This window comes from Haliotis rubra, unplaced genomic scaffold (genome assembly GCF_003918875.1).
Source record: "Haliotis rubra isolate DU_JTF1 unplaced genomic scaffold, ASM391887v1 Scf123, whole genome shotgun sequence".
Lineage (NCBI taxonomy): Eukaryota > Metazoa > Mollusca > Gastropoda > Lepetellida > Haliotidae > Haliotis > Haliotis rubra.
In genome coordinates this window covers 419,052-446,845 of record NW_025765148.1, presented here as the reverse complement: position 1 = coordinate 446,845, position 27,794 = coordinate 419,052, and the positions used below count along the sequence as shown (strand labels likewise).

General features: G+C 41.0%; 2 protein-coding genes and 1 long non-coding RNA gene across 5 annotated transcripts; 2 read left to right on the top strand and 1 right to left on the bottom strand.

Moving 5' to 3' along the window:
• Positions 1-152: 152 nt before the first annotated feature.
• On the bottom strand, positions 153-27,728 carry LOC124266067. Its single transcript, XR_006895626.1, has 3 exons — positions 27,717-27,728; positions 15,653-15,658; positions 153-244 (listed from the first exon to the last, which is right to left on the bottom strand). It is a non-coding gene; the product is annotated as an uncharacterized LOC124266067 (long non-coding RNA).
• LOC124266066 (U9-ctenitoxin-Pr1a-like) lies at positions 6,385-10,126 on the top strand. The gene is made up of 4 exons (XM_046700882.1): positions 6,385-6,586; positions 7,746-7,896; positions 8,225-8,344; positions 9,994-10,126. Exons 1-4 carry the CDS (start codon positions 6,557-6,559, stop codon positions 10,011-10,013), a joined length of 321 nt encoding a protein of 106 aa, XP_046556838.1. The 5' UTR covers positions 6,385-6,556; the 3' UTR covers positions 10,014-10,126.
• LOC124266064 lies at positions 12,729-26,615 on the top strand. 3 transcript variants are annotated; one of them, XM_046700879.1, is made up of 6 exons: positions 12,729-12,846; positions 19,943-21,099; positions 21,530-21,757; positions 22,232-22,445; positions 25,153-25,275; positions 26,040-26,615. In XM_046700879.1, exons 2-6 carry the CDS (start codon positions 20,116-20,118, stop codon positions 26,219-26,221), a joined length of 1,731 nt encoding a protein of 576 aa, XP_046556835.1. In that variant the 5' UTR covers positions 12,729-12,846; positions 19,943-20,115; the 3' UTR covers positions 26,222-26,615. The 3 variants fall into 3 exon arrangements, with proteins under 3 accessions (XP_046556835.1, XP_046556837.1, XP_046556836.1); XM_046700880.1 differs by having other exon boundaries at positions 12,736-12,846; positions 19,946-21,099; XM_046700881.1 differs by lacking the exons at positions 25,153-25,275; positions 26,040-26,615 and adding an exon at positions 24,731-24,814.
• Positions 27,729-27,794: the final 66 nt, after the last annotated feature.

Sequence of the window (27,794 nt, the reverse complement as noted above, 5' to 3'; positions counted from 1 at the left end):
ATGTTACGACTGAAATAACGAAGTCAATGTATGTCTTTATATTTTGCCTTATTATCCTAATTAGTTTATTATCATATTTGTATGCATTTTGAAATTGAATAAAATGCACACGATCTGCTTATAGATAAGGACAACAGTTTATGGATGAACAACTTCTTTATTCGGATGATGCGACGTTTCGATACAGATTCTTGTATCGTTGTCAAGCAAGTATGAGTAGACTGAAACAGGTTGAAATATATATCTGCTTATACATAGTGAATTTATAACATGACTGTAATATCTAGACATCTTATAGATTGCCAGCGTGTATCATATTTCACACACACGCCCTAAGTGCGACCTAGTGTATGTTGTCTGTCTCATTACACTTCACGGCAAAAAAAATGATTCTGTTGAATGCCATAACAAAAAATTAAAAACAAAATGCAAATGTTAAAATTAAAACAGACTAAAGTTACAGCAACAATGCCAGGCTATTACCTTGTCCGGGGAATGTATATATCAATATCCACATAAAGGAATGAGATGCCATTCATCTGCAGCTGACAAAGAATCCTGTTCCATGGCATGTATCTTTTAACAGTCTAATATACGAAAAAGTGATATATCGATTCAGGTTTTTCATATTGGTGTATAGTCCCATTGGTCACCCAAGATAGCACACCTGGCAACTAATTGCATGATGTCCACCATTCTAAAGTAATTTAGATAGCCAATAATGAGCAATCAATCAATGTATTGGCGGTTAATCCTTTGAAAAAAGGACGTTGTTTTTTACAAAGAGGCTTTACGACAGGGTGTATTCAGTATAGATTAGTAAATCTACATACATAAACACTACCTTCAGGCAAATCCTCTGTGCAGGATAAAAGCAATTAATCAATCGGCGTGTTATCGGTTAATCCTTTGATCGATGTTTGTTTTGTAACTCAGCTGTTATTTTCTCTTACTGCACTTCCATGCGCATATTACATAAGATGAAATACATTTGCCACATTAGACCTATATTTATAATGATGAGTATTTACTCCAGACACAAGAAATGCCAAATGGGAACCTTTGTCGGGTAATCTGAGTGGTGTTATCACTAATTATACCTGTTATAAATTCATTAACTGACCATCAAGTGAATGATGACAAATAACATGTGTAGGTTTACCACCAAACAAGGGTTACAGCAATTCGTGATTAGACTGTTGGCTGGAAACATTAACCGCTCTGGATCAGTGGCCCTTTAAGTTGGTTTATAGTTCTTATGAGCGGCAGTAAATGACTGAAGCGCTGGTAAAATATATCCCTAAAGCCCGGGCGTGTGCACAGATCTTAAGCCGACAGGTTGTCGGAGGAAGTACCGATGTAGATATTTAATGTTTTGCACAAATGAAACCCTCTAGATCCCCTAAACTTCCATTTCATGAAGTTATCTCGATTACTTTCTCACTCATTTGTTCAGATCATGTTGCCTCTCGGCGGGTTTAACTTGGATCATATCAGTAACTAAATTATCAAATGCGCAGGCCAGAATGAGTAATTAAATATGACTTGCCTGCTTTATGGGTTGTTTAACGCCGTTATCAGAAGTATTCCAGTTACATGGCCACGTGATGTATACAATCCAGTGGTTGATATTCTGACCAACAATCCACACCGACAGGTCAAGGTCATACAAACATTCAAGCTACAGAGCCTCTGTCACCAACTGATCAATAATGTATGGGATAGCTGGCCCCGTTTAATTCCGTATTTCTTGAGACCCGTTTGAATCTGTAGTATCTTGAGGCCAAATGCCTAATGAACTTCAGATTTAAGGGTGTCGTGCCATCCTAATAGTATCCCTTACATACTACATGGCAGATAGTCGTGTAACTAATAGTATCCCTTACATACTACATGGCATATAGTCGTGTAACTAATAGTATCCCTTCCATACTACATGGCAGATAGTCGTGTAACTAATAGTATCCCTTCTATACTACATGACAGATAGTCGTGTAACTAAGGGTATCCCTTCCTTACTACATGGCAGATAGCCGTGTAACTAATAGTATCACTTCTGTACTACATGGCAGATAGCCGTGTAACTAATACTATCCCTTCCATACTACATGGCAGATAGCCGTGTAACTAATAGTATCCCTTCCATACTACATGGCAGATAGCCGTGTAACTAATAGTATCCCTTCTGTACTACATGGCAGATAGCCGTGTAACTAATAGTATCCCTTCCATACTACATGGCAGATAGTCGTGTAACTAATAGTATCCCTTCCATACTACATGGTAGATAGTTGTGTAACTAATAGTATCCCTTCCATACTACATGGCAGATAGTCGTGTAACTAATAGTATCCCTTCCATACTACATGGCAGATAGTCGTGTAACTAATAGTATCCCCTCTATACTCCATGGCAGATAGCCGTGTAACTAATAGTATCCCTTCTATACTACATGACAGATAGTCGTGTAACTAAGGGTATCCCTAAGCTGGGCCCCGTCTCGCATAGCGCGCGCAAAGGGAGCCGGGAACCAGCTTAAGGGTATCCCTTCCACACTACATGGCAGATAGTCGTGTAACTAATAGTATCCCTTCCATACTACATGGCAGATAGCCGTGTAACTAATAGTATCTCTTCCATACTACATGGCAGATAGCCGTGTAACTAATACTATCCCTTCCATACTACATGGCAGATAGTCGTGTAACTAATAGTATCCCTTACATACTACATGGCATATAGTCGTGTAACTAAAAGTATCCCTTCTATACTCCATGGCAGATAGTCGTGTAACTAATAGTATCCCTTCCATACTACATGGCAGATAGTCGTGTAACTAATAGTATCCCTTCTGTACTACATGGCAGATAGTCGTGTAACTAATAGTATCCCTTCTGCACTACATGGCAGATAGTCGTGTAACTAATAGTATCCCTTCTATACTACATGGCAGATAGCCGTGTAACTAATAGTATCCCTTCTGTACTACATGACAGATAGTCGTGTAACTATTAGTATCCCTTCTATACTACATGACAGATAGTCGTTTAACTAAGGGTATCCCTTCCTTACTACATGGCAGATAGCCGTGTAACTAATAGTATCCCTTCCATACTACATGGCAGATAGTCGTGTAACTAATAGTATCCCTTCTGTACTACATGGCAGATAGTCGTGTAACTAAAAGTATCCCTTCCTTACTACATGGCAGATAGCCGTGTAACTAATACTATCCCTTCTGTACTACATGGCAGATAGTCGTGTAACTAATACTATCCCTTCCATACTCCATGGCAGATAGTCGTGTAACTAATAGTATCCCTTCCTTACTACATGGCATATATTCGTGTAACTAATACTATCCCTTCCATACTCCATGGCAGATAGTCGTGTAACTAATAGTATCCCTTCCTTACTACATGGCATATATTCGTGTAACTAATAGTATCCCTTCTGTACTACATGGCAGATAGTCGTGTAACTAATAGTATCCCTTCTGTACTACATGGCAGATAGTCGTGTAACTAAAAGTATCCCTTCCATACTCCATGGCAGATAGTCGTGTAACTAATAGTATCCCTTCCTTACTACATGGCATATATTCGTGTAACTAATAGTATCCCTTCTGTACTACATGGCAGATAGTCGTGTAACTAATAGTATCCCTTCTGTACTACATGGCAGATAGTCATGTAACTAATAGTATCCCTTCCTTACTACATGGCAGATAGCCGTGTAACTAATAGTATCCCTTCTGTACTACATGACAGATAGTCGTGTAACTATTAGTATCCCTTCTATACTACATGACAGATAGTCGTTTAACTAAGGGTATCCCTTCCTTAATACATGGCAGATAGCCGTGTAACTAATAGTATCCCTTCCATACTACATGGCAGATAGCCGTGTAACTAATACTATCCCTTCCATACTACATGGCAGATAGCCGTGTAACTAATAATATCCCTTCCATACTACATGGCAGATAGTTGTGTAACTAATAGTATCCCTTCCTTACTACATGGCAGATAGCCCTGTAACTAATAGTATCCCTTCTGTACTACATGGCAGATAGTCGTGTAACTAATACTATCTCTTCCATACTACATGGCAGATAGTCGTGTAACTAATAGTATCCCTTCCATACTACATGGCATATAGTCGTGTAACTAAAAGTATCCCTTCTATACTCCATGGCAGATAGTCGTGTAACTAATAGTATCCCTTCCATACTACATGGCATATATTCGTGTAACTAATAGTATCCCTTCTGTACTACATGGCAGATAGTCGTGTAACTAATAGTATCCCTTCCATACTACATGGCATATATTCGTGTAACTAAAAGTATCCCTTCTATACTACATGGCAGATAGTCATGTAACTAATAGTATCCCTTCCTTACTACATGGCAGATAGCCGTGTAACTAATAGTATCCCTTCTGTACTACATGACAGATAGTCGTGTAACTATTCGTATCCCTTCTATACTACATGACAGATAGTCGTTTAACTAAGGGTATCCCTTCCATACTACATGGCAGATAGCCGTGTAACTAATAGTATCCCTTCCATACTACATGGCAGATAGCCGTGTAACTAATAGTATCCCTTCCATACTACATGGCAGATAGTCGTGTAACTAATAGTATCCCTTCTGTACTACATGGCAGATAGTCGTGTAACTAAAAGTATCCCTTCCTTACTACATGGCAGATAGCCGTGTAACTAATACTATCCCTTCTGTACTACATGGCAGATAGCCGTGTAACTAAGGGTATCCCTTCTGTACTACATGGCAGATAGCCGTGTAACTAATAGTATCCCTTCCATACTACATGGCAGATAGCCGTGTAACTAATAGTATCCCTTCCATACTACATGGCAGATAGTTGTGTAACTAATAGTATCCCTTCCTTACTACATGGCAGATAGCCGTGTAACTAATAGTATCCCTTCTGTACTACATGGCAGATAGTCGTGTAACTAAAAGTATCCCTTCCTTACTACATGGCAGATAGTCGTGTAACTAAAAGCATCCCTTCTATACTCCATGGCATATAGTCGTGTAACTAATAGTATCCCTTCTGTACTACATGGCAGATAGTCGTGTAACTAATAGTATCCCTTCTGTACTACATGGCAGATAGTCGTGTAACTATTAGTATCCCTTCCTTACAACATGGCAGATAGTCGTGTAACTAATAGTATCCCTTCTGTACTACATGACAGATAGTCGTGTAACTATTAGTATCCCTTCTATACTACATGACAGATAGTCGTGTAACTAATAGTATCCCTTCCATACTACATGGCAGATAGACGTGTAACTAATACTATCCCTTCCATACTACATGGCAGATAGCCGTGTAACTAATAGTATCCCTTCCATACTACATGGCAGATAGTTGTGTAACTAATAGTATCCCTTCCATACTACATGGCAGATAGCCGTGTAACTAATAGTATCCCTTCTGTACTTCATGGCAGATAGTCGTGTAACTAAAAGTATCCCTTCCATACTGCATGGCAGATAGTCGTGTAACTAATAATATCCCTTCCATACTACATGGTAGATAGTCGTGTAACTAATAGTATCCCTTCCATACTACATGGCAGATAGCCGTGTAACTAATAGTATCCCTTCCATACTACATGGCAGATAGCCGTGTAACTAATACTATCCCTTCCATACTACATGGCAGATAGTCGTGTAACTAATAGTATCCCTTCCATACTACATGGCATATAGTCGTGTAACTAAAAGTATCCCTTCTATACTCCATGGCAGATAGTCGTGTAACTAATAGTATCCCTTCCATACTACATGGCAGATAGTCGTGTAACTAATAGTATCCCTTCTGTACTACATGGCAGATAGTCGTGTAACTAATAGTATCCCTTCTGTACTACATGGCAGATAGTCGTGTAACTAATACTATCCCTTCCATACTACATGGCAGATAGTCGTGTAACTAATAGTATCCCTTCTATACTCCATGGCAGATAGTCGTGTAACTAAAAGTATCCCTTCCATCCTACATGGCAGATAGCCGTGTAACTAATACTATCCCTTCCATACTACATGGCAGATAGTCGTGTAACTAAAAGTATCCCTTCCATCCTACATGGCAGATAGCCGTGTAACTAATACTATCCCTTCCATACTACATGGCAGATAGTCGTGTAACTAATAGTATCCCTTCCATACTACATGGCAGATAGTCGTGTAACTAATAGTATCCCTTCTATACTCCATGGCACATAGTCGTGTAACTAAAAGTATCCCTTCCACACAAAGCACTATGATAATATTTTACGTAACGACCGTACGACTCCTTGCCTATATACGTTGTACATGTATTGAGCCCTCACGGTCTGAACAAGGGTTGTTGTTTAGATAGATAATGATATGATCTGAGATAAGCAACAATGATCAGTCACAAAACATAACTGGTGTATTTGTGAACTCCCCGTCGATTTCACTACTGACCAGTCCCGGCCACTACTGACCAGTCCCGGATAAGATAGCTGACATAGTGCGAAAAAAACAGACATGTTGCCATTCGCTCTACTCTGTGTTGTGGTAGGTGTTTTGCAGATCTTATTTGATATATTATTTGTTTGTTCAAATCAAGTATTCAAGTATTTAAAACCATGTTAAAGCTTGCCTTCCAGACGATCATTTTTAGGACTATATGTATGTATGTATGTATGTATGTATGTATGTATGTATGTATGTATGTATGTATGTATGTATGTATGTATGTGTGTGTGTGTGGGTGCGTGCGTGCGTGCGTGCGTGCGTGCGTGCGTATGTAGGTATGTATGTATGTATGTATGTATGTATTATGTGCATGTACTCATTTATTTCGAGACGAATCTGATCTTTATGTTTTGTGAGGGTTTGTGGTTCTATGTTGATCTTATCTGATCACAAGTTAAATCATGGTATATATAAATATGGATAAAACCATTATGTTCCGCAGTACTTCTGCGTGTAAAGCTGAGTTAATAGACTCAGCAACCCATGCTTGTCGTAAGAGGTAACGAACGGGATCGATGGTGAAGCTCGCTGACTTGGTTAATTCTTATCATTGTACCCACATGCGCAGATCGATGATCAAGATGTCAATCTGCATTGTTTGGTCCAGACTAGATTATTTACAGACCACCGTCATATATCTGGAAATTGCTGAATGCGGCATTACACATCAAGAAAACAAACAAATAATCCAAGAGTATACAATAACTTGATTCGATCTGTTACAACAGAAAGGCTTTGAACTCTGCCGAATACGGCGTCAAAAACAAACATACAATAGACTTGTGTGGTTCCACTGCGTCCTAGCGTCTTGTGTGTCTCGGGTCACGACGCCAATCACTCGTTTCCCAGCTTCTGAATATTTCGTATCATTTTGTTTATTTGTTTGTTGTGTAACGCCGCACCCAGCAATATTCCGGTGTTCTGTAAGTAATCGAGTCTGTGAAACCCAGTGATCAACAGCATGAGCATCGATCTACCCAACTGGGATACGATAACATGTGTCAAAGATGTCAATACCGTTAGTCGCCTCTTACGACAAGCATGGTTGCTCAATTTTAACCCGGATCGTCACGGGCTAGCCACGAACTAACCACGTTCTTATTACCTCATCATTAAACAGATATATAATACACTTCTCTATTTTTTTTGTATGAAAGCCATCAGTAGGTGTGACAGTAGATACCTTGTCTCTTCCTAGCTGACGGCATGGGTGGAGGGTGTCCCCACGGGGTGTCATACTGGAGCTGAGTGTGGGGACAGGCAGTGTTGTGTGGGCGTCAACACCGTCTCCAGTCGTCGTGGTGCTGCTGCTCCCGGTGTATGTGTCGACATGGGTGTTGAAAGTGGAAGTAGGTGCAACAGACGCTGTGAAATGTAGTGACAGGGTACAACAGAATGGAAGGGTAATACATTTGAGAAAAAGAGGGGGGCGGTAGGGTAGCCTCATGGTTAAAGCGTTCTCTCGTCACCCTAAAGACCCGGGTTTCACCTCCCACATAGGTACGATGTGTGAAGCCCATTTCTGGTGTCTCCGGAAGTGATATTACAGGAATATTGCTAAAAACTTCGTAAAACCATACTATCTCACTCACTCACATTTGGCAATGGATGATGGTTCGATGGATCGCTAAGATCAGACTAATATTTCCCAAAGTAAACTCCTCTCTATGTTTCCAGGGTGCCATCTAGCATCTGGCTACGCGTGGCACAAACCACAGGGATTGGTCAAGTTGTGTCCTTGCAGAACGGGACTTATTTGTGGACCGATCAATAGTTACGACGAGTTTGGTCAAAAAGGTACGAAATCAAGAGAGGTATTGAAATATTAGCATATTAGCTATACAAATATTAACATAATGATATTAACAATAAAAATATTGATTTGACCGAAATCAATGCAGGACTATCAGAATTCGGAAGCTGTTCCTTCCTGCATTGGTTTAGCTGTAGGATTCGTTTAGCTGTAGGATTCGTTTAGCTGTGGGATTCGTTTAGCTGTAGGATTCGTTTAGCTGTGGGATTCGTTTAGCTGTGGGATTCGTTTAGCTGTAGGATTCGTTTAGCTGTAGGATTCGTTTAGCTGTGGTATTCGTTTAGCTGTAGGATTCGTTTAGCTGTGGGATTCGTTTAGCTGTGGGATTCGTTTAGCTGTAGGATTCGTTTAGCTGTAGGATTCGTTTAGCTGTGGGATTCGTTTAGCTGTGGGATTCGTTTAGCTGTAGGATTCGTTTAGCTGTAGGATTCGTTTAGCTGTAGGATTTGTTTAGCTGTAGGATTCGTTTAGCTGTGGGATTCGTTTAGCTGTAGGATTCGTTTAGCTGTAGGATTCGTTTAGCTGTAGGATTCGTTTAGCTGTGGGATTCGTTTAGCTGTGGGATTCGTTTAGCTGTAGGATTCGTTTAGCTGTGGGATTCGTTTAGCTGTGGGATTCGTTTAGCTGTAGGATTCGTTTAGCTGTAGGATTCGTTTAGCTGTGGGATTCGTTTAGCTGTAGGATTCGTTTAGCTGTAGGATTCGTTTAGCTGTGAGATTCGTGAGATTCGTATAGCTGTGGGATTCGTTTAGCTGTGGGATTCGTTTAGCTGTGGGATTCGTTTAGCTGTAGGATTCGTCTAGCTGTGGGATTCGTTTAGCTGTGGGATTCGTTTAGCTGTGGGATTCGTTTAGCTGTGGGATTCGTTTAGCTGTAGGATTCGCCTGGTGTAAGAAGGGTAACAGGGGCCCGTTTCTCAAAGCCCTCTTACCTGTACGACCACGTAAAGCAGGTCGTAGACCATCTCTTACTTTTTTACCCCGTTTCACAAAGACCTCGTATATTTACAGTGTACCGTAAACAGCCTAAAACTGACCCCGATTGACCTGTCGTAAATGCTTTAGGAGGTCGTAAACACTACAAAGATGGCGTCAACGATTATGGCACTGCACGAGATTAAAACGCGTTAACAAAGAAGACCTGAGAAATTTTGAGACAGGTCGAAGGTGCTCGACACTCTGGATGATGTCGACATGATGTCGAGATATAGATTTCCGAGGCATTTTTCTAAATCTAGGAGACTTTTGCGAAACGTGGGCCAGGTCCTTAGTAGTCTACGTGATCCAAAGAATTTGACATCCATGAAATTCTTGCCTTTAATATGCCTCAGCATTGTAATAATGAATACTTGGTTTGCGTCTAGTCTGAATACTAATGCATGCAATCAGGCCGGGTATAATCATGCTACCTAATGCTTCTAAACAAAACATATTAATTGGAGGACTTTAGAAGGCATTATTCTGTCAATGTCGCCTCAATACCATAAACTGGTAAAGGTCAAGGTATTTCCATAATATTCCTACTTGTAGTTGTTTATCTACCATGAGTGACCTAAACAGTGTATCATGTCGTTTTGTAATAATACCTATCAGTAACCTCATATATTGACATGTTTATATGCTCTCTGTTGAAGGTATCTGTTCCATCGGCTAGACACAAGCGACAAGACGACGATACACGTGTGACATAGCACGTGTTGTCATTTCTCCAGCAGTGCCAATCTGTTGTAAGATATTGAATCACGTGTCCTAAATACTCTTGGAAGATTTGTTTGTTTGTGTCTCGTTTCACGCCATATTCAGCAAATTACCAGCTCCATGGCGGTGGTTTGTAAATCATGTAGTCTGGACCAGACAATCCAGTGAGCAACTCAGGCACGATGTAATGCAAGTGTTGGGACCACTATACTTAATTCTAGACACTGTCACACAAGTGTTGGGACAACCATAGTTAATCCTAGACACTGTCACACAAGTGTTGGGACCACTATACCTAATTCTAGACACTGTCACACAAGTGTTGGGACCACTATAGTTAATTCTAGACACTGTCACACAAGTGTTGGGACCACTATAGTTAATTCTAGACACTGTCACACAAGTGTTGGGACCACTATACTTAATCCTAACACTTCTAGACCACTATAGTTAATCCCAGACACACTATAGACAAGTGTTGGGACAGCCATAGTTAATTCTAGACACTGTCACACAAGTGTTGGGACAGCCATAGTTAATTCTAGACACTGTCACACAAGTGTTGGGACCACTATACCTAATCCTAGACACTGTCACACAAGTGTCGGGACCACTATAGGTAATCTCAGGCACTGTCACACAAGTGTTGTGCCCACAACACTTTATCTCAGGCACTGTCACACGAGAGTTGGGCCACTTTTCATCTCAGGCACTGTCACACGAGTCCCACNAGTTGGGACCACTATCATTAATATGAATTAGAAATGTTGATTCGAGACAAGTGTATTTATCTTACCTCCATTTTAGAGTGTTCAGATCTGATGGGTTCACGTGATCGTGATTAAATACCCTGACAACGTGCATCTATCGAGGTACGACCAACCGATTAGTTACTTGACTTTAATGAAAAGTGTTTTCATAGTAAATGAATTCATAGTTGTTAGATAATCATACACTAGTTTGTTGTAAACAACAGAAGAAACCTGCTCCGATGTCCTGCTCGCTTCAATAATTCCGAATACGGTGTAAATCCTCGGCCACGCACCAGGGGATAGAAAAAAATGAATCTAACGAAATGCGGTGCAAATGAATTTACCCAACTTAGCAGATTAACTATATACAATCGGATAATATCCAATTTCACAGTAATAACTTTCATATATAAGTAAATGTCGTCAGTTATACAGCGCCAATGTACCACTGTATTGTCAGTACTTTAGTCGCCATTATGTTCGCACAACAATCAACAAGTCAAACCTCGCAACTGCGTGTCATATTAGAAAGAGAGCATTCGATTGAACACAGAATAATGATTGAATGACGATCTACAAACAAGTGTCACTGACGGTCACAGATCTACTGTTGACGTGAACCGATCGCCTTTCTCCGGGGGGCGATAAAGGAATGGCCCGTCGGTCTGAAAGCGAGAGTTTGTGGAGGTTATTGAGAAGATAATCGTTCGATCTCGAGTCTCGAGTCGCTAGTTTTGAGCAGCTTGCCGTTTGAGAGGGACTACACTGTTACACCTCGACCATGTTGGCGTGGCGGTATCCCAGACACTGGTGTTAGTGCTGTCTGTTTGAGTTCTATATTGTTAATACTGACAAATTTATGAATAACAACTTCTTTTATTTTGTGATTGCGACGTTTGGGTACAGATTCTAGTACCTTTGTCTGGCAGGAATGTAACAAGAAGAGAAAGGGGTGCATATATACTGAGTGTAACAAAGAAAAAATTCTTCTCCCAACTTCTAAAATGCCACTCAAAGAAGTTATACATTGTTTGACCCCGATCGAGTCTTCACCTGACAATCCTATGATAGGCACGATGAGTATCGATCGATGACATGAAACGATGACGCTTACGAAGCTGATCACCCGATACCGTTAGTCAAGTCTTACGACAAACATGGGTTGCTGAAAACCAGTTCTAAACCAGATCTTCGCAGGGAGGTGGTTGGTTGTGTGTGTGCCAGGGTTAGGTGATTATATGATCGATCATGACGACACATATTTCCACGTGTTACTATATTACAGTGACGCGTGTGTGTAGTATGAAGGTAGCGGAATAAGTGGACTGACGTCGCAATGGCGTGAAGATAGATGTGTTGCGTTACACGTCGTTTTGGACAGTACATGCGTTCCGTGTGGAGGTTCTAGGCGATGCACGTCATACTCGTTTACTTAATCGATGAAATCCACAATATTTTGCTGACAAATGAAGGATTTAAGTAAGTGCGAATGTGGCGTTTGAGCGCACTATCATCCTATCAAAGGTAAGGGACGTAACTATGTACGACATTGAGGACATGGGGTCAGTTATACAGTTTCGCCAAATGTATCGACCGTATAGTTGAATTTAGTATGAGCATTAATGTATTTAGATGGCTGTCCCAGTTTAGAAAGGATATATGTTATGGCCTTTGTTAGTGCAAGTTACCTTATCGACTGATAAATAGCAACGAGTGGAAAGTTGATTGCATAACTTGGGCAGATTCCCTGGCCTTGGCCTCAAATGAAGATATTGTATATGAAAACAAAGAATAGAAGGAATTACCTCAAAGATCAAATGCCAATTGAAGACTTCCCTGTAAGCAAGAGCGCTGTATCTACAAGGCCGTACCAGTGCGGTCAGACGGTGTCTAGGGGGACTGCTCCCTGTCATCACGGCTAGACGGTAGAACGGTAGCGGGCGAGCAACTTAATGGCTGCCTAGTGAGCGCAAGCTTTACATTTCGCTTTTCGTAGTTAACCGTAAACTGCTTCGAGGGTGATCTAACCCTTGTAAGGTAAGTACATGTAATTACGTCATGTTCACACATAACAGTCAGAAGCTATCTGATGTTCTCAATTACGTCATTGAGTTTTGGTGTTGTTTACAATAAATACATAACAAAGTGTTTCCATTTTACCCAGATGTATTATCTTTACTACTATGTATGAAATATACGTACAGGCACAAAATAGAACCCTTTCAGAATATGATAACATATGTTAGTTGTCAAAAGTATATATGATCACTTTGTATGGTTACCTGTTGTTACTGTTGCTGTACACTGAAACAGTGGGGTGTTGTGTTATCGCATGTTATGTTATCAACCGTTGAGTTGACAGTTGTCGTTATCTAGAGTCAATTCACCCTTCCGTGCTCCGTGGTGGTATTGCAGGGTTGTAGAGAGTGCTGGGTTTAGGTGTTGTGGGCGGACATATTGCCTGCATGGTATTGATGTTATATCCACATCATGTAAACAATGTCATGCAATGATCTGTACTTATGTAGCTACCCAATGGCCTACACATTCATATCATCATACCAGCCTACCCATTGCCTACTCATTCGTACTACTCTACTGGCCTACCAATTGCCTACGCATTCATACCACCATACCGGTCTACCCATGTATTCCACCCCACCCACCCACCCATTACTTACACATTCATACCACCATACCGGTCTACCCATGTATTCCACCCCACCCACCTACCCATTACTTACACCTACCAACCTACCACCCTACCAACCTACCACCCTACCAGTAGCCTACACATACAGCTAAAACGACGGTATTCTTACTCCTTCGTCACAACAATCTACTCCGAGACGCCGTGTCCCTCATATCACAGAATTTGACATCCATAATTGTTCATCCTGTATGTGATCACATCTAAATGTCATTCAAAGATCTTAAACATACACCTGACAGTCGTTATATAAACTGTTCATACCAAACTGAGTGACTCATTTAAACATGACAGATATGTCATGTACCCCAGATCTTAGATGAACATCTTATAGAATCCAGAGAAACTGATATAAACACCATCAGCACATTACTACAAGTATCAACGTTCTCGCCAAGGCTTGCTTCCAGTAGCTACCGAAGTGTATCCACGCGTGACCTGACCTAAACACGTGTAAATATTGCTTGTCAATGCCGAGATTGTCAACACACTTGTAAACAAATCTAGCGGTATTATAAGTTTACCATTGTCCACGGCTATGATTTAGGAATTCCTCACAGTTCTGATTGGGGGATATCCGTCTCGGGTGTGTACACGACAGGCTACTTAATATGTTAATGGGCGTGTCGGGTTACACCAATCGAGCTTGATGTAGATTCGATACGCATATTAGTTACCAGGTGTAAAGAATGTAAAAAATACTATTTTCATATCCCAAGTGGCTTTGATTACATGCCAGGGTTTTCCATTTCATCTGACACATATATATATAGTTACTTTACACAGGTTGGTCCCAAACATTCAGATCGGTAGGTTGAAAAATGAAACATTAAAAAAGTGTTATTTGGATTATTTATTTTCATTCCTGGAAAGGTTAATGAGATACAGGAAAACAAGGATAATTCGCGATTTGTTATAATTCGTAACGTTTTGGATTTTGGGGGGAAGGTTTCAACAACATTAAAACCTCGTAAATATTAAAAAGTAAATATCGATATTGTTGGTGATAGCAAATGATGTTGTTTTTTCTGAATATTTTACGTGTTTGTGGTTGGAGCTTCGTAGGAAAAAATACTCTGGCTTTATTTGATTACATCTTGGCGATTTGAGTCAATCTGCTACAAAGTGAAAACACATGTTCTTGCTTACAGAGCTTTATCAGCATTGTGTTGATTATAAATAATCATTGATTGTACCGAAACTATGGGACATGTGTCAATGTTCATTAATCATACTATGAAACTACGAAAACAGGAGAAGTCGTACTTCACCCCAGACATGTACGATAGATCTCTGACAACACTGGCGTCATTAACAAAGATTGAATGAAATTATCATAAAGTTTGGATAAATTAAATTCTCTCTTGTGAACTATTTCCTTCTGTATAGCTGTTAATGTAAGCTGTTAATAAAACTCATCACAGCGTTTGATTGATACAACAGTTCTCACACGCATTGTTCCATAAGAAATTCTTTCCCGGCTGTTTATTAACCTGCTCGCGTGCTCGAACTGTAGACATTCCATATAAGGACTGCCCACCAGCCCTGTGCTGGCTGCGGGGTGACGGGGTGGATCGGGGGATCAGCCATGATGGAGTGGTTGACGTGGTCTATACAGCGTTGTGGGACGCAGCTCACCACATCACCCACTGGTTTGACTGTGCCAGACTCGATCTGCTATAGGCCGCCCTTCTATATCTGTAATATTGCTGAGTGCAGCTTTACCAATAAACAGACCTGTTGAAATGAGAGATTTGTACCAGTTGTTGTTGCAAAGCTTATTTTCCCCATCACAAATGATGTCGTAAATTTCAAGGCACTTTACGACAATTAATGATCCACGTTGTGGAATACGAGTGCCGCACCTTTAGTTATATTGTAAGATGTGACACTAAACGTATTTCTAACAAATAGTTTAAATCAAAAATAAAACAAGATACAACAAAAACCACTCAGTATAACCTGTACCACCGCTATTTTCAAGTACAGACTCCAAACGTTTAAGTGCGTTTAAACAGAGAATCAACTAGCCTACTTAACCTGTTTGCTGTGGTGCTAGACGTTCAATGCATTAACCACAACCGCGTACCCCTGTGGAAATAGTAAACCCATTAAACCCCAGTCAGAGAACACACATTGCTTGAACAGAAACCATACGACCACAAAGTCAATAGAAATGGTGTCGGGTTGCCCACTTACTGATTTGAGTTGCGCTACTGAGAACGTTGACAAGTGACGTGCTGTCGATTGCTGAATAGTGTAACTGACAGGGGCACATATCACATGCTGCTTTGACTTCCCCTAAAACCCAACAGAATACAATGAAAGCTCATTTGAAATTCATTTGTTTGTTGTTTAATGCTGCACTAAGCATATTTTCAGCTATATGACGGCGGTTTCTAAATAATTGGGTCTGGACAAGACAATCCAGTGATTGACAGCATGAGCATTGATCTATGCGCAATTGAGATACGATGACATGTGTCAACCATGTCAGTGAGTCTGACCACACGATCCGATGGTCGCCTCGGAAGGATGGATTGCAGAAGACCAGTTCTAACCCGGACCTTCACAGGTTTCAGTTTGAGAAAAATATAAGAACAAAGTATGTGTAAATGTCAAGTGTTAATGTGATCTGCAGGCCCATGTATTTACTATATATCAAAACGTTATGAAAATGATTTCGATTTGACGCAGAAATAATAGATGCAAGTAATACTTGCTTTTGTTTGATATTGAAAGTAATTTTGGAAAGTCTACGCTTCCCTGGGAGAAAAACCCGGTAGATATCTGCTTGAAGTAGGATTAGTGACAACCATAGGATTATTCACGAATAGAATCCATCTCCGTATTTTTGTGAGGTCCTCTAGCTTTAGCGAAGCCTTGGAATTGATTTAATGAACGTGACAAGCCGCTCAGAGCATGAGAGCCATTGTCAGTCGTAAATATGAGTAGTTATGGTCTACTCCCATTTGTGAGAAGTCCCAATTGTGAGATTCCCAGTTATGAGACAGTGGAGTCGGTAATTAACAACGAAAACACACCATAATCCCCTGTCTGATAGAATGAATTCACCCTAGCTAATTACTGATTTGCTATGTAACTGAATCTTGTGGAGGTAACTTAATGAAACTATATAAGATAAATTGATTAACATACTCAGGTAAATGTCTTTAATAATTAAACACTTTGTGTAGGTAACTTCGTGATCAAAGAGAAATTAATTTACCTACTCAGATATACTCCGTCTCCCAAACTACAAGCTATAGTTTAAGAAATAACTCTGAAATAACACTGAAATTTACAGTCTAAATGCCACTTATGCTAAACCCTTTCTACCCGACACAATAAATTTATGGAATGCCCTACCAAATTCCAAAAGAGTCATGCAGTCTCAAAGACTTTTAAAACCTAATTACAAAAAAAACGAAAACAAGATTTATATTGATCTTAATTATGGCTCTTGTTTTTGTCAAAACGTTCATTGCTGCCTCAGGCTCGGATCTAGCGACCCAAACGCCGATAAGTATAACAGACATTTAATAGACAGTGCATGTTGCTCTTGTGGATATCAACTACCCGTTATAACCTGGATAATTTTTTGAACGGAAACAAAGAATTTACTCCTTGTGTAAACCAAAAAATAGTTGAATCCGTCCACGATTATATCATCAAGACACAACCTTCAAGTTTTCACAGGGATATACTGAAATTAACTCAACCTTCTCGTGATTGATTTATATTCCTACAATAGCTTGTTAGACACACACAACTGTAAGTCTCTAATTGTGACTACTTAGAGAATAGTTGTATTTGATATAATCTGTATATATTTATATGTACTTAAAAATATATTTATGCAATAGTCAATATCGATGACATCTCATTCTCCATTTCATTATATATTTTATGTTGCATGGGAGCGGTGTTAACATAAGCCTTAGTACTTCACCAATCCCAATTCATTTTCATAAATAATAATAAAATATGTTTAAACCAAAATGACTTTCAAACTTCATAATAGTCAATAAAAATGTGTTATCATAATTACATATTCTTCTGAACAAATAAAATATTCAATGAACTATGCCTCCTGTGGGTACTGGGCTGGGCTGATCCCACTTTCATTGTAGGGATGTGGAAACACCATCTATGTGCACTGAACCATTAATTAACGTGTCTCACAACTGGGAGTTCTCACAAATGGGAGGACACCGTTTCCTGATCATAATTGCGCAATTTCGTCTTTTTTACTAAAAGTGATAGTAAAACTGGGGATGCGAGCCCCTTGCTTCTAGGCATCCGACATACCACATTATTTGCATCTAGTTTAAACATTTTTGAGTCGTATCAATGTACACATCTGCTGCAAGTGAGTGAGTGAGTGAGTGAGTGAGTGAGTGAGTGAGTGAGTGAGTGAGTGAGTGAGTGAGTGAGTGAGTGAGTGAGTGAGTGAGTGAGTGAGTGAGTGAGTGAGTGAGTGAGTGAGTGAGTGAGTGAGTGAGTGAATGAGTGAATGAGTGAGTGAGTTTACTTTTACGCCTCTCTTAGCAATATTCCAGCAATATCGCGGCGGGGACACCAGAAATGGGCTTCACACATTGTACTCATGTGGGGAATCGAACCCAGGTTTCCGGCGTGACGACCAAACGCTTTAACCACTAGGCTACCCCACCGCCCACTGCTGTATGTAATCAGGCTTGGTTTTTCACATAGAATATATTACCTCGAGTGCTCATGAGCTTAGATATTAAAACAAAGTACTGTTTTGTCACATTGAATTCAAACTTTGAGATATTTTACAGTCTAAGTGCAGACACACTATAGATCTCTATAATCTATCTGGCTGATGAAAGAATTAACCAGTTATCCAGTAATATTAGGGTATATACCCATATCAAATAGGAAAACAAACAAAATGTCAAAATAAGCCTATATATCACAACATAACTAATGTTCGAAATGCATTATTGCTTGTTTTTGGATTGTATAAATACAATGACACGCATGCACACCCGTACCGTTCATACAACATGGTACACAAACGACTCAACAGAATTAGTGGGACGCTTTGATGTTGGCAATGCCCAACTATAACCTAAGACGATAAGATTTAATTTCAGGTAACGATTTTATCCAATGTTACACCTGTTCCAGTTCAGTTTTATACGATTGGAACTTTAATAGTGGTGTTGACTTATGAAAATGGTGGCGTTACCTCATAGTAACATCTGTGTTAATCTGTTCATAACAGTGGTGCTAACTCATAGTAACATCTGTGTTAATCTGTTCATAACAGTGGTGCTACCTCATATTCACAGTTGTATTAACTCATCATAACAACAGCCTTGTCCGACCGTATCAGGCGGGACCAACTTTTACATAACCCTGCCCCCCACTTTTATCCATATTGGACCTTTCAACTAAGTGAGTGAGTGAGTTTTGTTTACGCCGCATTCAGCAATATTCCAGCTATATGGCGGCGGTCTGTAAATAATCGAGTCTGGACCAGACAAGCCAGTGATCAACAGCATGAGCATCGATCTACGCAATTGGGAACCGATGACACATGTCAACCAAGTCAGCGAGCCTGACCACTCGATCCCGTTAGTCGGCTCTTACGACAAGCATGGGTTACTGAAGGTTCATTCTAACCGTGACCTTCACGGGTTTTCAACTAAGTCCCAGCGGCGGACGCCTTCAACTTGTCGATAGCAGGGGATCCCTTGATCTGACTCTTTCAGCTTATCTGTAGAGGTGGACCCCTCAATGTACATATGACAATATTTTACTTGTCAATATTGGGGATATGGTTAATATATTTACTCCAGGGGCGTGTTCCATTTATCTCACGATTCCTATGTGCTCCGCCATGTTAACTTATAGATACTAGCGGGTACACTCTTTAACGTATACACGGCTGAGAATAAGGATCTCCTTTAACGGAGTGGGGAGGTCCAGAGTTGCGTCCCTTGGTGTGCCGGAACTGAAGATCGTGAGTTCCAATCCCGGTTGGTCCTGGTTAATGGTCCTTGGTTTGTCAACACCATAACCGCAGGTTTACCAATGAGGCAAACAACCTGAATCACTTCAAGACGTCCTTTATCAAACACAGGCGACTTCATATAACTGAATGAGGCGTCAGTGCAAAAGAGACCGATTCCGAGGACAACTGCTCCAAGCGCCAATCAAACCGAAATCTCCCATGCCCATTTAGTATGTATTATCACTGCATAAAACAATAGAGCACAGGTGGAAATATCACAAAACACGTTAAATACCTTCACAAAATGATGCAGGTATTAATCGATGAATATACAATCACGATGAAGTATGTGTCACGTTTTTCTTGTAAATACAGATCATCATCGATCTTTGACCACAGGCCACGACATTAACAAGAACTGCTTTGTCTTTTATCAGCAGGTGTCAGCAAGAGGTATATTCACACAGATCGATTTATCGACCCAGACGCAGCTGAGACGTGAGGGAAATCTCAAGCCGTGGAATGCCGTAGTATATTCCAGTGGTTGACACTCTCTAAACCGACTTAAAAATGTGTCCTATGCCACCATACAGAGACTGAGGCCTGACGTATGGGTAAACGGGCCTGGACTAAAGGCAGTAGAAAGAATATAGCATTTAGACTTAGTCTACTGGGTTCTCAGTCTGTTGAAAACATTCCTGTTGCTAGGACATCTGTTAGTATGCCTAGCGTAGGTGGCAAGTTCACTCAACCCGTCTCCCTGGAGGGGGAAAGACGGAAGGCGATGATGTTGGTCCACTCTGTGGAGAAGGACATCGTGCTCTTCAGAGACCGATACTTCCGGAAGCCCCAGAACAAGTTCAATGATGACACCAATGATTTTATAGCGTTCGTGCTGGAGAAAACAGGCTCCACTCGGAGGCCGCCTAAAGGTTTCCGCGAGTTTTCCATGCTGGTTGATAAGACTCGCTCAAGTGCGGCGTTGTTGTATCGAGAGGAGATGGCCGTTATGGACGCTGTCGTCCAGCGGCAGATGATGTTTGAGGAGCTCATGATGTCGGGTTTAGACCGTTTAGATGACGCTTTGAAAAAACATGTGGGTAAATTCTGCCACAGCTTCGTGTCTGAGGCGGAGGGTATGGATTTGAAATGTGTCCAAGACTACGAAAACAACATCACCCGGTGGAAAGATGATATTAATGATGGCAAAGGTCTGTTGAAGGACATCAGACAGAGTCTGAAAGACCATAGCACGCCCTTTAACAACTTCGTACGGCATTACAACAAGATCCTGCACTACATCGGTCTTGCGTTGGAGGTGTTTCCGCGCATCTACAACCCGCTGAAAGACTGGGTGACGGCGGACGAGGCTTATGTGCACAAGGTTCAGGACGAGCTGAATGTGTTGATGAAGCAGAAGATGGACATTACTGAAACGGGCAGACGCCAGCAGCTGAGGGCGGACAACCTGCATCACAAGGTCCAGCATCAGAGCTACCAGTCCAAGAAGCTCAGGGGACGTCTGTATGACGCTATGGACGAGCGGAAGCTCTGTCGGAGGCGGGAAATGGCGCTCATGGATACATATGCCAAGGTAAAAAAATAACCATTTCAGGTTTAAAAGTTTCGGAACATACAAGAAGCCCTTATATATTTGGAATGTTGTTGATCTTGGTGTTCTTTAACTCCCTGTACGCCTATTGTGTTAACCGTCTTTCCAGAGAGGGGAAAGTCGAACCCTGGCCGTATCAAAGCAAAAAAAGCTAAACGACGGTATTTTTGTTTCCCTGCCTGACGCATTACGGGGATGAAACAAGGACGGCATCAAAGTGAGATTTCCATGTTAATTTGATATGGTTTCTCAGCGGGCTGGCATTTCAAACTGGCATTAGTTCGGAGAAGTACAAGCAGCTACGTACACAAATGAGCAAGTGCACATGCTTACGTATGCGCGCAGGCACACACACGTAATAAGAGCAAATAATCTCACTCTCCTTCACCTTTCATTCCCCTTCTCCTTCCAGAACGCTAGCCAGCTGGAGCAGAAGCACCAGTACCTGGAGGAGACGCTGAGTCGCCTGTACAGCCAGGAGCCCAACTCCAGACCCATGTACGACCGACACCTGTCATCCATCGCCTCCCTGCAAGAGGACATCGACAAGCTGGAGAAGCGCCAGGATACCCTGCAGAAGACGCTGGCTAACATCAAGAAGGACAGGTACCATGTCCAGAAGGAGGTGCACAAACTGCAGGTGAGGGAGTTGGGCTCATGCCCCTGTGAAGAATATACAGTGGGCGGGGTCACACGGAGTTGGAGTGAACACACCGTTGGGAAGCCATAAATAATATTTGGCATTCATAACATTCGAATCCGTGCTTTCAGAAGTCAGTATAAATTATTCATTTCATACATATTTCTTAGGGATTATTATCTTTTTGCATGAAAATACTGATTTTTTTACGATGTTTTGACACCTGTTGTCACAAGCACTGAAATTCTATGTGAATTGAGAATCTCAGACGTGCAAGAACCGATGACCTTGGGTTCCTGTCCCAGGGTCTCCCTGACTATGTTGCCAGGTCTCTCAAGACCATAGCAGCGTTAGATTGTTGTTCTCGAATGGTATACATACACCTTATAGGCCTGCCAGACCTCCCATATCCAGCTCACACGGACAGATGTAACCAAACTATTGTAACTGACTCTCAGTCTTGCTTTCTTCTAGGTGATGTATGACAAGAGCATAAGGTCAGAGGACGTGGTCCACACCAACGCGGACTGTCAGGTTGCAGGGGTCAAGGTCATTCAGGACGAGAACCGAGTACTGGCGGAAAAAGTCGAGATTCTCCGGAGAATCAAATCTCTGAAGTCACATCCGCACACAATCAGGCATATACACAACGAGGGATACATCCCGGGCCGCCGTATAGATATATCAGGTGGGTACACAATACAGGCATATACACGACGAGGGATACATCCAGGGCCGCCGTATATAGATATATCAGGTGGGTACACAATCATTCATATACACAACGAGGGATACATCCTGGGCGCCGTATAGATGTATCACGCGAGTACACAATACAGGCATATACACAACGAGGGATACATCCCGGGCCGCCGTATATAGATATATCAGGTGGGTACACAATCATTCATATACACAACGAGGGATACATCCTGGGCGCCGTATAGATGTATCACGCGAGTACACAATACAGGCATATACACAACGAGTGATACATCCCGGGTCGCCGTATAGATATATCAGGTGGGTACACAATACAGACATATACACAACGAGGGATACATCCCGGGCCGCCGTATAGATGTATTGGTGGGTACACAATACAGGCATATACACAACGAGGGACACATCCCGGGCCGCCGTATAGATATATCAGGTGGGTACACAATACATAGACAATACTACACGAGGTCTCATTACATACGAATTATACGAAACGAGTGTCCTTCCTATGGTATCTGACCGAGCGAAAGGAAGGTCACGAGTTTCGTATAATTCGTATGTAATGAGACCGAGTGTGGTATTATATTTATTACCCACGTCTTACAAGCATTTAAATTGACAAAATAGCGTATTTTTGTTATGTTTTTTGTTTCAAACCGAAACCGGTTTCATAAAGAGGTTGCGGAAGAGTTTTGTACTGTAGTACAATATCTGCATGACGTCACACTAATGACGCCACTGCCATGGTAACCGACGTCACGATGCATGTCAGTTGTCATCGCCTCGTACAGCCTCCTACAGTAAACTACTCCGTCGCACCTCGTTTCTTGGTTTCCAGTTGCTTCATTCGGCTAACATCACTGGTGGAAACATTGCGTTTATGTTTTTCGACTGATATAATGTCTCAGTTCGACTCACAATTAAACAGCGACACGGCAACGTTCGCAATGTTTACATTCCCACAATGCATTTAAGTTGTAGAATGAATGAATTCACGTGTTTGTTATGAATGAAAAAATAGTTACGTCAGAATGTGACCTAATTGAGAGGTCATCGGTTATCCAATCAAATCGTTAGAATTTCAGGTCAAGTCGTTACGACACAGGTCAACGCGATACGACACTCGTGTGACGTACGAGATTAATATGCAACTACCCATACGTTGACACGGCAATAAAGACATTTATTACCCACGTGTCATGTGTACAAGTATCAAACCTGCGTGTCTGTGTAATTACATATTGTGACAGAGACGGAACTCGGGCCATAAATCAATGTGTTTTGTTTATGGTGTATAGCCTGATAGGTGTTAAGTTCAAATTGCATGTGGTCAGTGATCGAAGTTGTGTATTGAATATTGTCATTAGCAGACAGGCAGGCAGACACATAGGTGTCAATAAAACAGACATTGAGTTTTGTCTGTGACAACGACATATCTATATCACAGTTAGAAATTCTGTCAACGCTAAATAATGGCATTGCTTTTAAGTATCGAACTGAGAAAGTGACTCGGTAAGAACGTGTGGTGAAATAGACAAATGAAATTATATAAACAGTTAAATCGGTAATCTACTGTAATAACATATAAAAAGCTCGCGCCTGTGAGATATCAACAAAACATTAGAAAATAGCTCACACCAAAGCCTTCACCCGACAACCCGCTTCCAAGCTGCGCGAACCTATTTCACTGCGCATGTGCTATGAGCGGAGCCCAGCTGTTAAAACCATTTTCCCCCCAAGCGCTGGGGGACAATTAGTGAATCGTTTGAACTCCGATTTCGCGCGGCTTGCTTCATCGCGTTATTTTTCAACTTTATAAGTTGAATTTACATTTTTGATGATTTGTTTCGTTAAGTCCATACCGAAAGGTATCAGAATCTGCAAAGTTGTGTTTTACGTTGCATGTGACCTTTAACCAGTCAGAAAAGCTTTCTTTAGCTTTAGTTTCAACTTGGTGACTTAATTCCAGACTATGCCTTGAACAACATTCTGACAAAGTTCTCGATTCCAAATTTGAAAACTGAACAAAAGCACAATTAGGACTGTTTAATAATGTCTCAAGGTGTATGATAGTAATTCCAAGTGACTATGCAAAACGTCTCTTCCGTTGAAACATTATCCCATTAATGCGAGAGATGGTTTAAAAGGAATTATTCCTACAGTATGTATACCTGTTGTTCGGAAAACCCTATGTAAAGTTGAGGATGCATGATAAACAAGCCAGTTCTCTCACTTTCTTGGTCTGATCAGCACCTCTTTGACTGGACGGTTGAAAGGTCGGTCTGACGTGTCCTGTAATGGAATGTCCACAGGTCCTTGTTCCGCAGAAGCGAGAGTGACGATCCGTTTTTAGTGACAATGTTAAGTATTGGCACTTCGTCGCCTGGATACACATCGAACATAAAAGATATTTGGCTTGTCTTGTTAAAGAATATATTTATTTTATCGAGAAACGTGACAAGTTATTAACAGACAAAAATTTCTTCTGTGTTTTTAACAAATCTCGTTAACTTACTACTATTGACTGGAAAAGTGGCTTCACTGAACACAATGTCATAAAAACATCTAAAAGTGGGAACCAAATAATGGGGGGACTGAATAATGATTCCACCTAGCCATAACTTATAGTTGATTAGAAAGTACAGTTGAAGTGTACGTAAACTGTGTTCCAGACCGCCTGTTGACCGCCTTCCGGATCGTGGCCCCGGATGTGGGGCGTGACTGGGCGTATCTCTACCAGAGACTGTCTTTCAGTCCAATCAGGGACGCCGTGACGCGGTCTCACGACATTGAGCGTAAGTAATACGTAACTATATACGTTTACAACTAGTTGTTCTACAGATACTCGGAAGGTGGTTGGGTAGTCTAGTGCCTAAGCGTTCGCCCGTCACGCTGATGATCCGGGTTCGATTCCCCACATGGGTACAATGTGTAAAGCCTATTTTGTCCTCCGACATGATATTGCTGGAATATTGCTGAAAGCGGGGTAATACGTACTCACTCACTCTACACATTCTTTACTTGTGACGTTCAGTCTGAGTAGGTCTGCATGGACTTACTACGTTTGTAATTACATTCCGTGTCTCAGAAACAAGGCCAGAAAACATTTGCTATGTGAGTGTGGATTATACCTCCCTTCCGCATCATCCAACCACATGTTAAACATCATCACAATCACCATCTACTCACGAACTCGTAAGAACAGAATCGACCCCTCGATCTTATTCATAATATTACCGACTGGTTTGTCTCGCCCTGAACTATGTACATGCCATTGAGATGTAGCTGGAACATCCACTCTTCTGTCTACGCTAGATTCAGACTTTGACATAGTTGTGAATGCCTTGTAAAGACCATCTCCTACCTTATCCTATGGCGGGGTAGTGAATGATGTGATCGCTCGTAACGCCAAAACCCCGGGTTCAGTTATATACGTGGGTCAAATTTTGTGAAGCTTACTTATGGTGTTGCCTGCCGTGATATTGCGGGAATATAGCCAAAAGCAGCATAAAAATCAACTCAATCACTATTACTGTTTATGTTGTATATTTCTTTACAGTACTGGATCTGTCTTCCCAGCGGAACGACTTGAGTCTGCGCGACACGGTGTTGAAGAGTCTCGAGCGATGGCGACGTCTCAGCCATGACGCAACAGTTCCAAATCTCGTGAGAGCTCTCAAAGATATTCGGAAACGAGATCTGGCAAAGAAACTCGAGCGAGAGATGCTCGTAACCAGTTGATGTCGATAGAACATACGGAATGTACATGAACTAATGAGTGTATCTCAAAAAAACCTTGCTGATCTGTCCCGTCTGTGGTAAAATTTGAACTGTTTGATTATACATTCGTCGAAACATTCTTTTGAATAATATTTTTCTAAGAAAATTGGTATAACAAATTGGTATTGTTTATATATTTTTGTATTCATACAACCAGATCATGTATTAGAGATACATGTATACAACTGTCTTTGTTACACATATCTCCCGAAACAAGAAGGGACAAAATACCTTTTCCCAGCTGCTTGAAATAAACTCACAATATAAAATCGCCCACAAAAAACATACGTCACACATTTGGCATTCTGCCGGGCAGTCTCTTAAAAAGACAAATAAATATGGTCTTACATCAAAAGCGGTTTCTATTTGCATTTAATTGTACTTCATGAGAGTATATTGTTCTAATACTGTTCTACACCGGTTAGAGGCAGACTCAATTCCCGTGGTTCCACCATTACTTACTGAACAGCAACGGAACACAGAGAAACCAAACTCATCCCGGAGTGCATTATGGGGCTGTAGTGAAGGCAGTCGACTTGTGTCAGTGAGGGGAATGTGCTGTATCCACATTATTTCGACAATATCACAAGGAAGACAAGAGGACTGGGCCCATGTTGACGAGAAAGGGGTTAAGCACTAGAACCACGCCCTGATGGCGTTATGGAATGGTGATGTGACAGAATACAAGCATGACACCCTCCACTGTGACGGCGATTAAGATTTAGCATGTATGACAGTGTCTGGGATTAATCATACTATTCCAAACACCAGTGCCTTGTATTGACTAAACATGTCAATGACAGTGTCAAGTATTGCCTATAATGGTCCCAACCCTTGTATGACAACAATTAGGATTAAGTATTTTCGTTCAAAAATGTATATTACAGCGTTTAGGATTAGGTATAATGGCTCCAACAATTACATTACAGTGTCTAGGATTGAGCATAGGTATCGCGACACTTGCGTCAATAACTTTGGGTTGCTATAATATCTTTAAAAATAAAACCCTCTTAAATATGTTCTTTCGACACATTAGGTATTACCTGCCACTGGTAATTTCTTAAGAGGAAATATCCTTCTTTTAACAATACATGTAGTTCCGTACATGTGAGCAAAATGTTTCTGGGAAGAAACTCGAGAAAAATCATAGAATGAAAATGAAAGGCATGTTGTAATGTATAACAAATAGAAGGTCCTACACGCCATTTCCTAACCTATAAATCTTGCAATATTATCGTATCCTTCATGGCTTTCTGTTCAATTCCTACAGATTGTAAATGACTGTCTTTCTTTGTATGTGAAAATAAGGTAGGACTAACAAACCTACTTGTCCGCCATAGGTACAAACGAGCGTAAGTGTTCTTGGTTTAGATCCATATGTATAATCATCACGAAATATTTTCAGGATGATGTAGATTCTGTTTAAATTCATGTTTGACTGACATTATGGACTTACAAATGCTTAACATGTCGCTTTTTTAAAGAAACTACCTAACATGATAATTTGGCATATTGCGTTTGGAGCATAAATTCG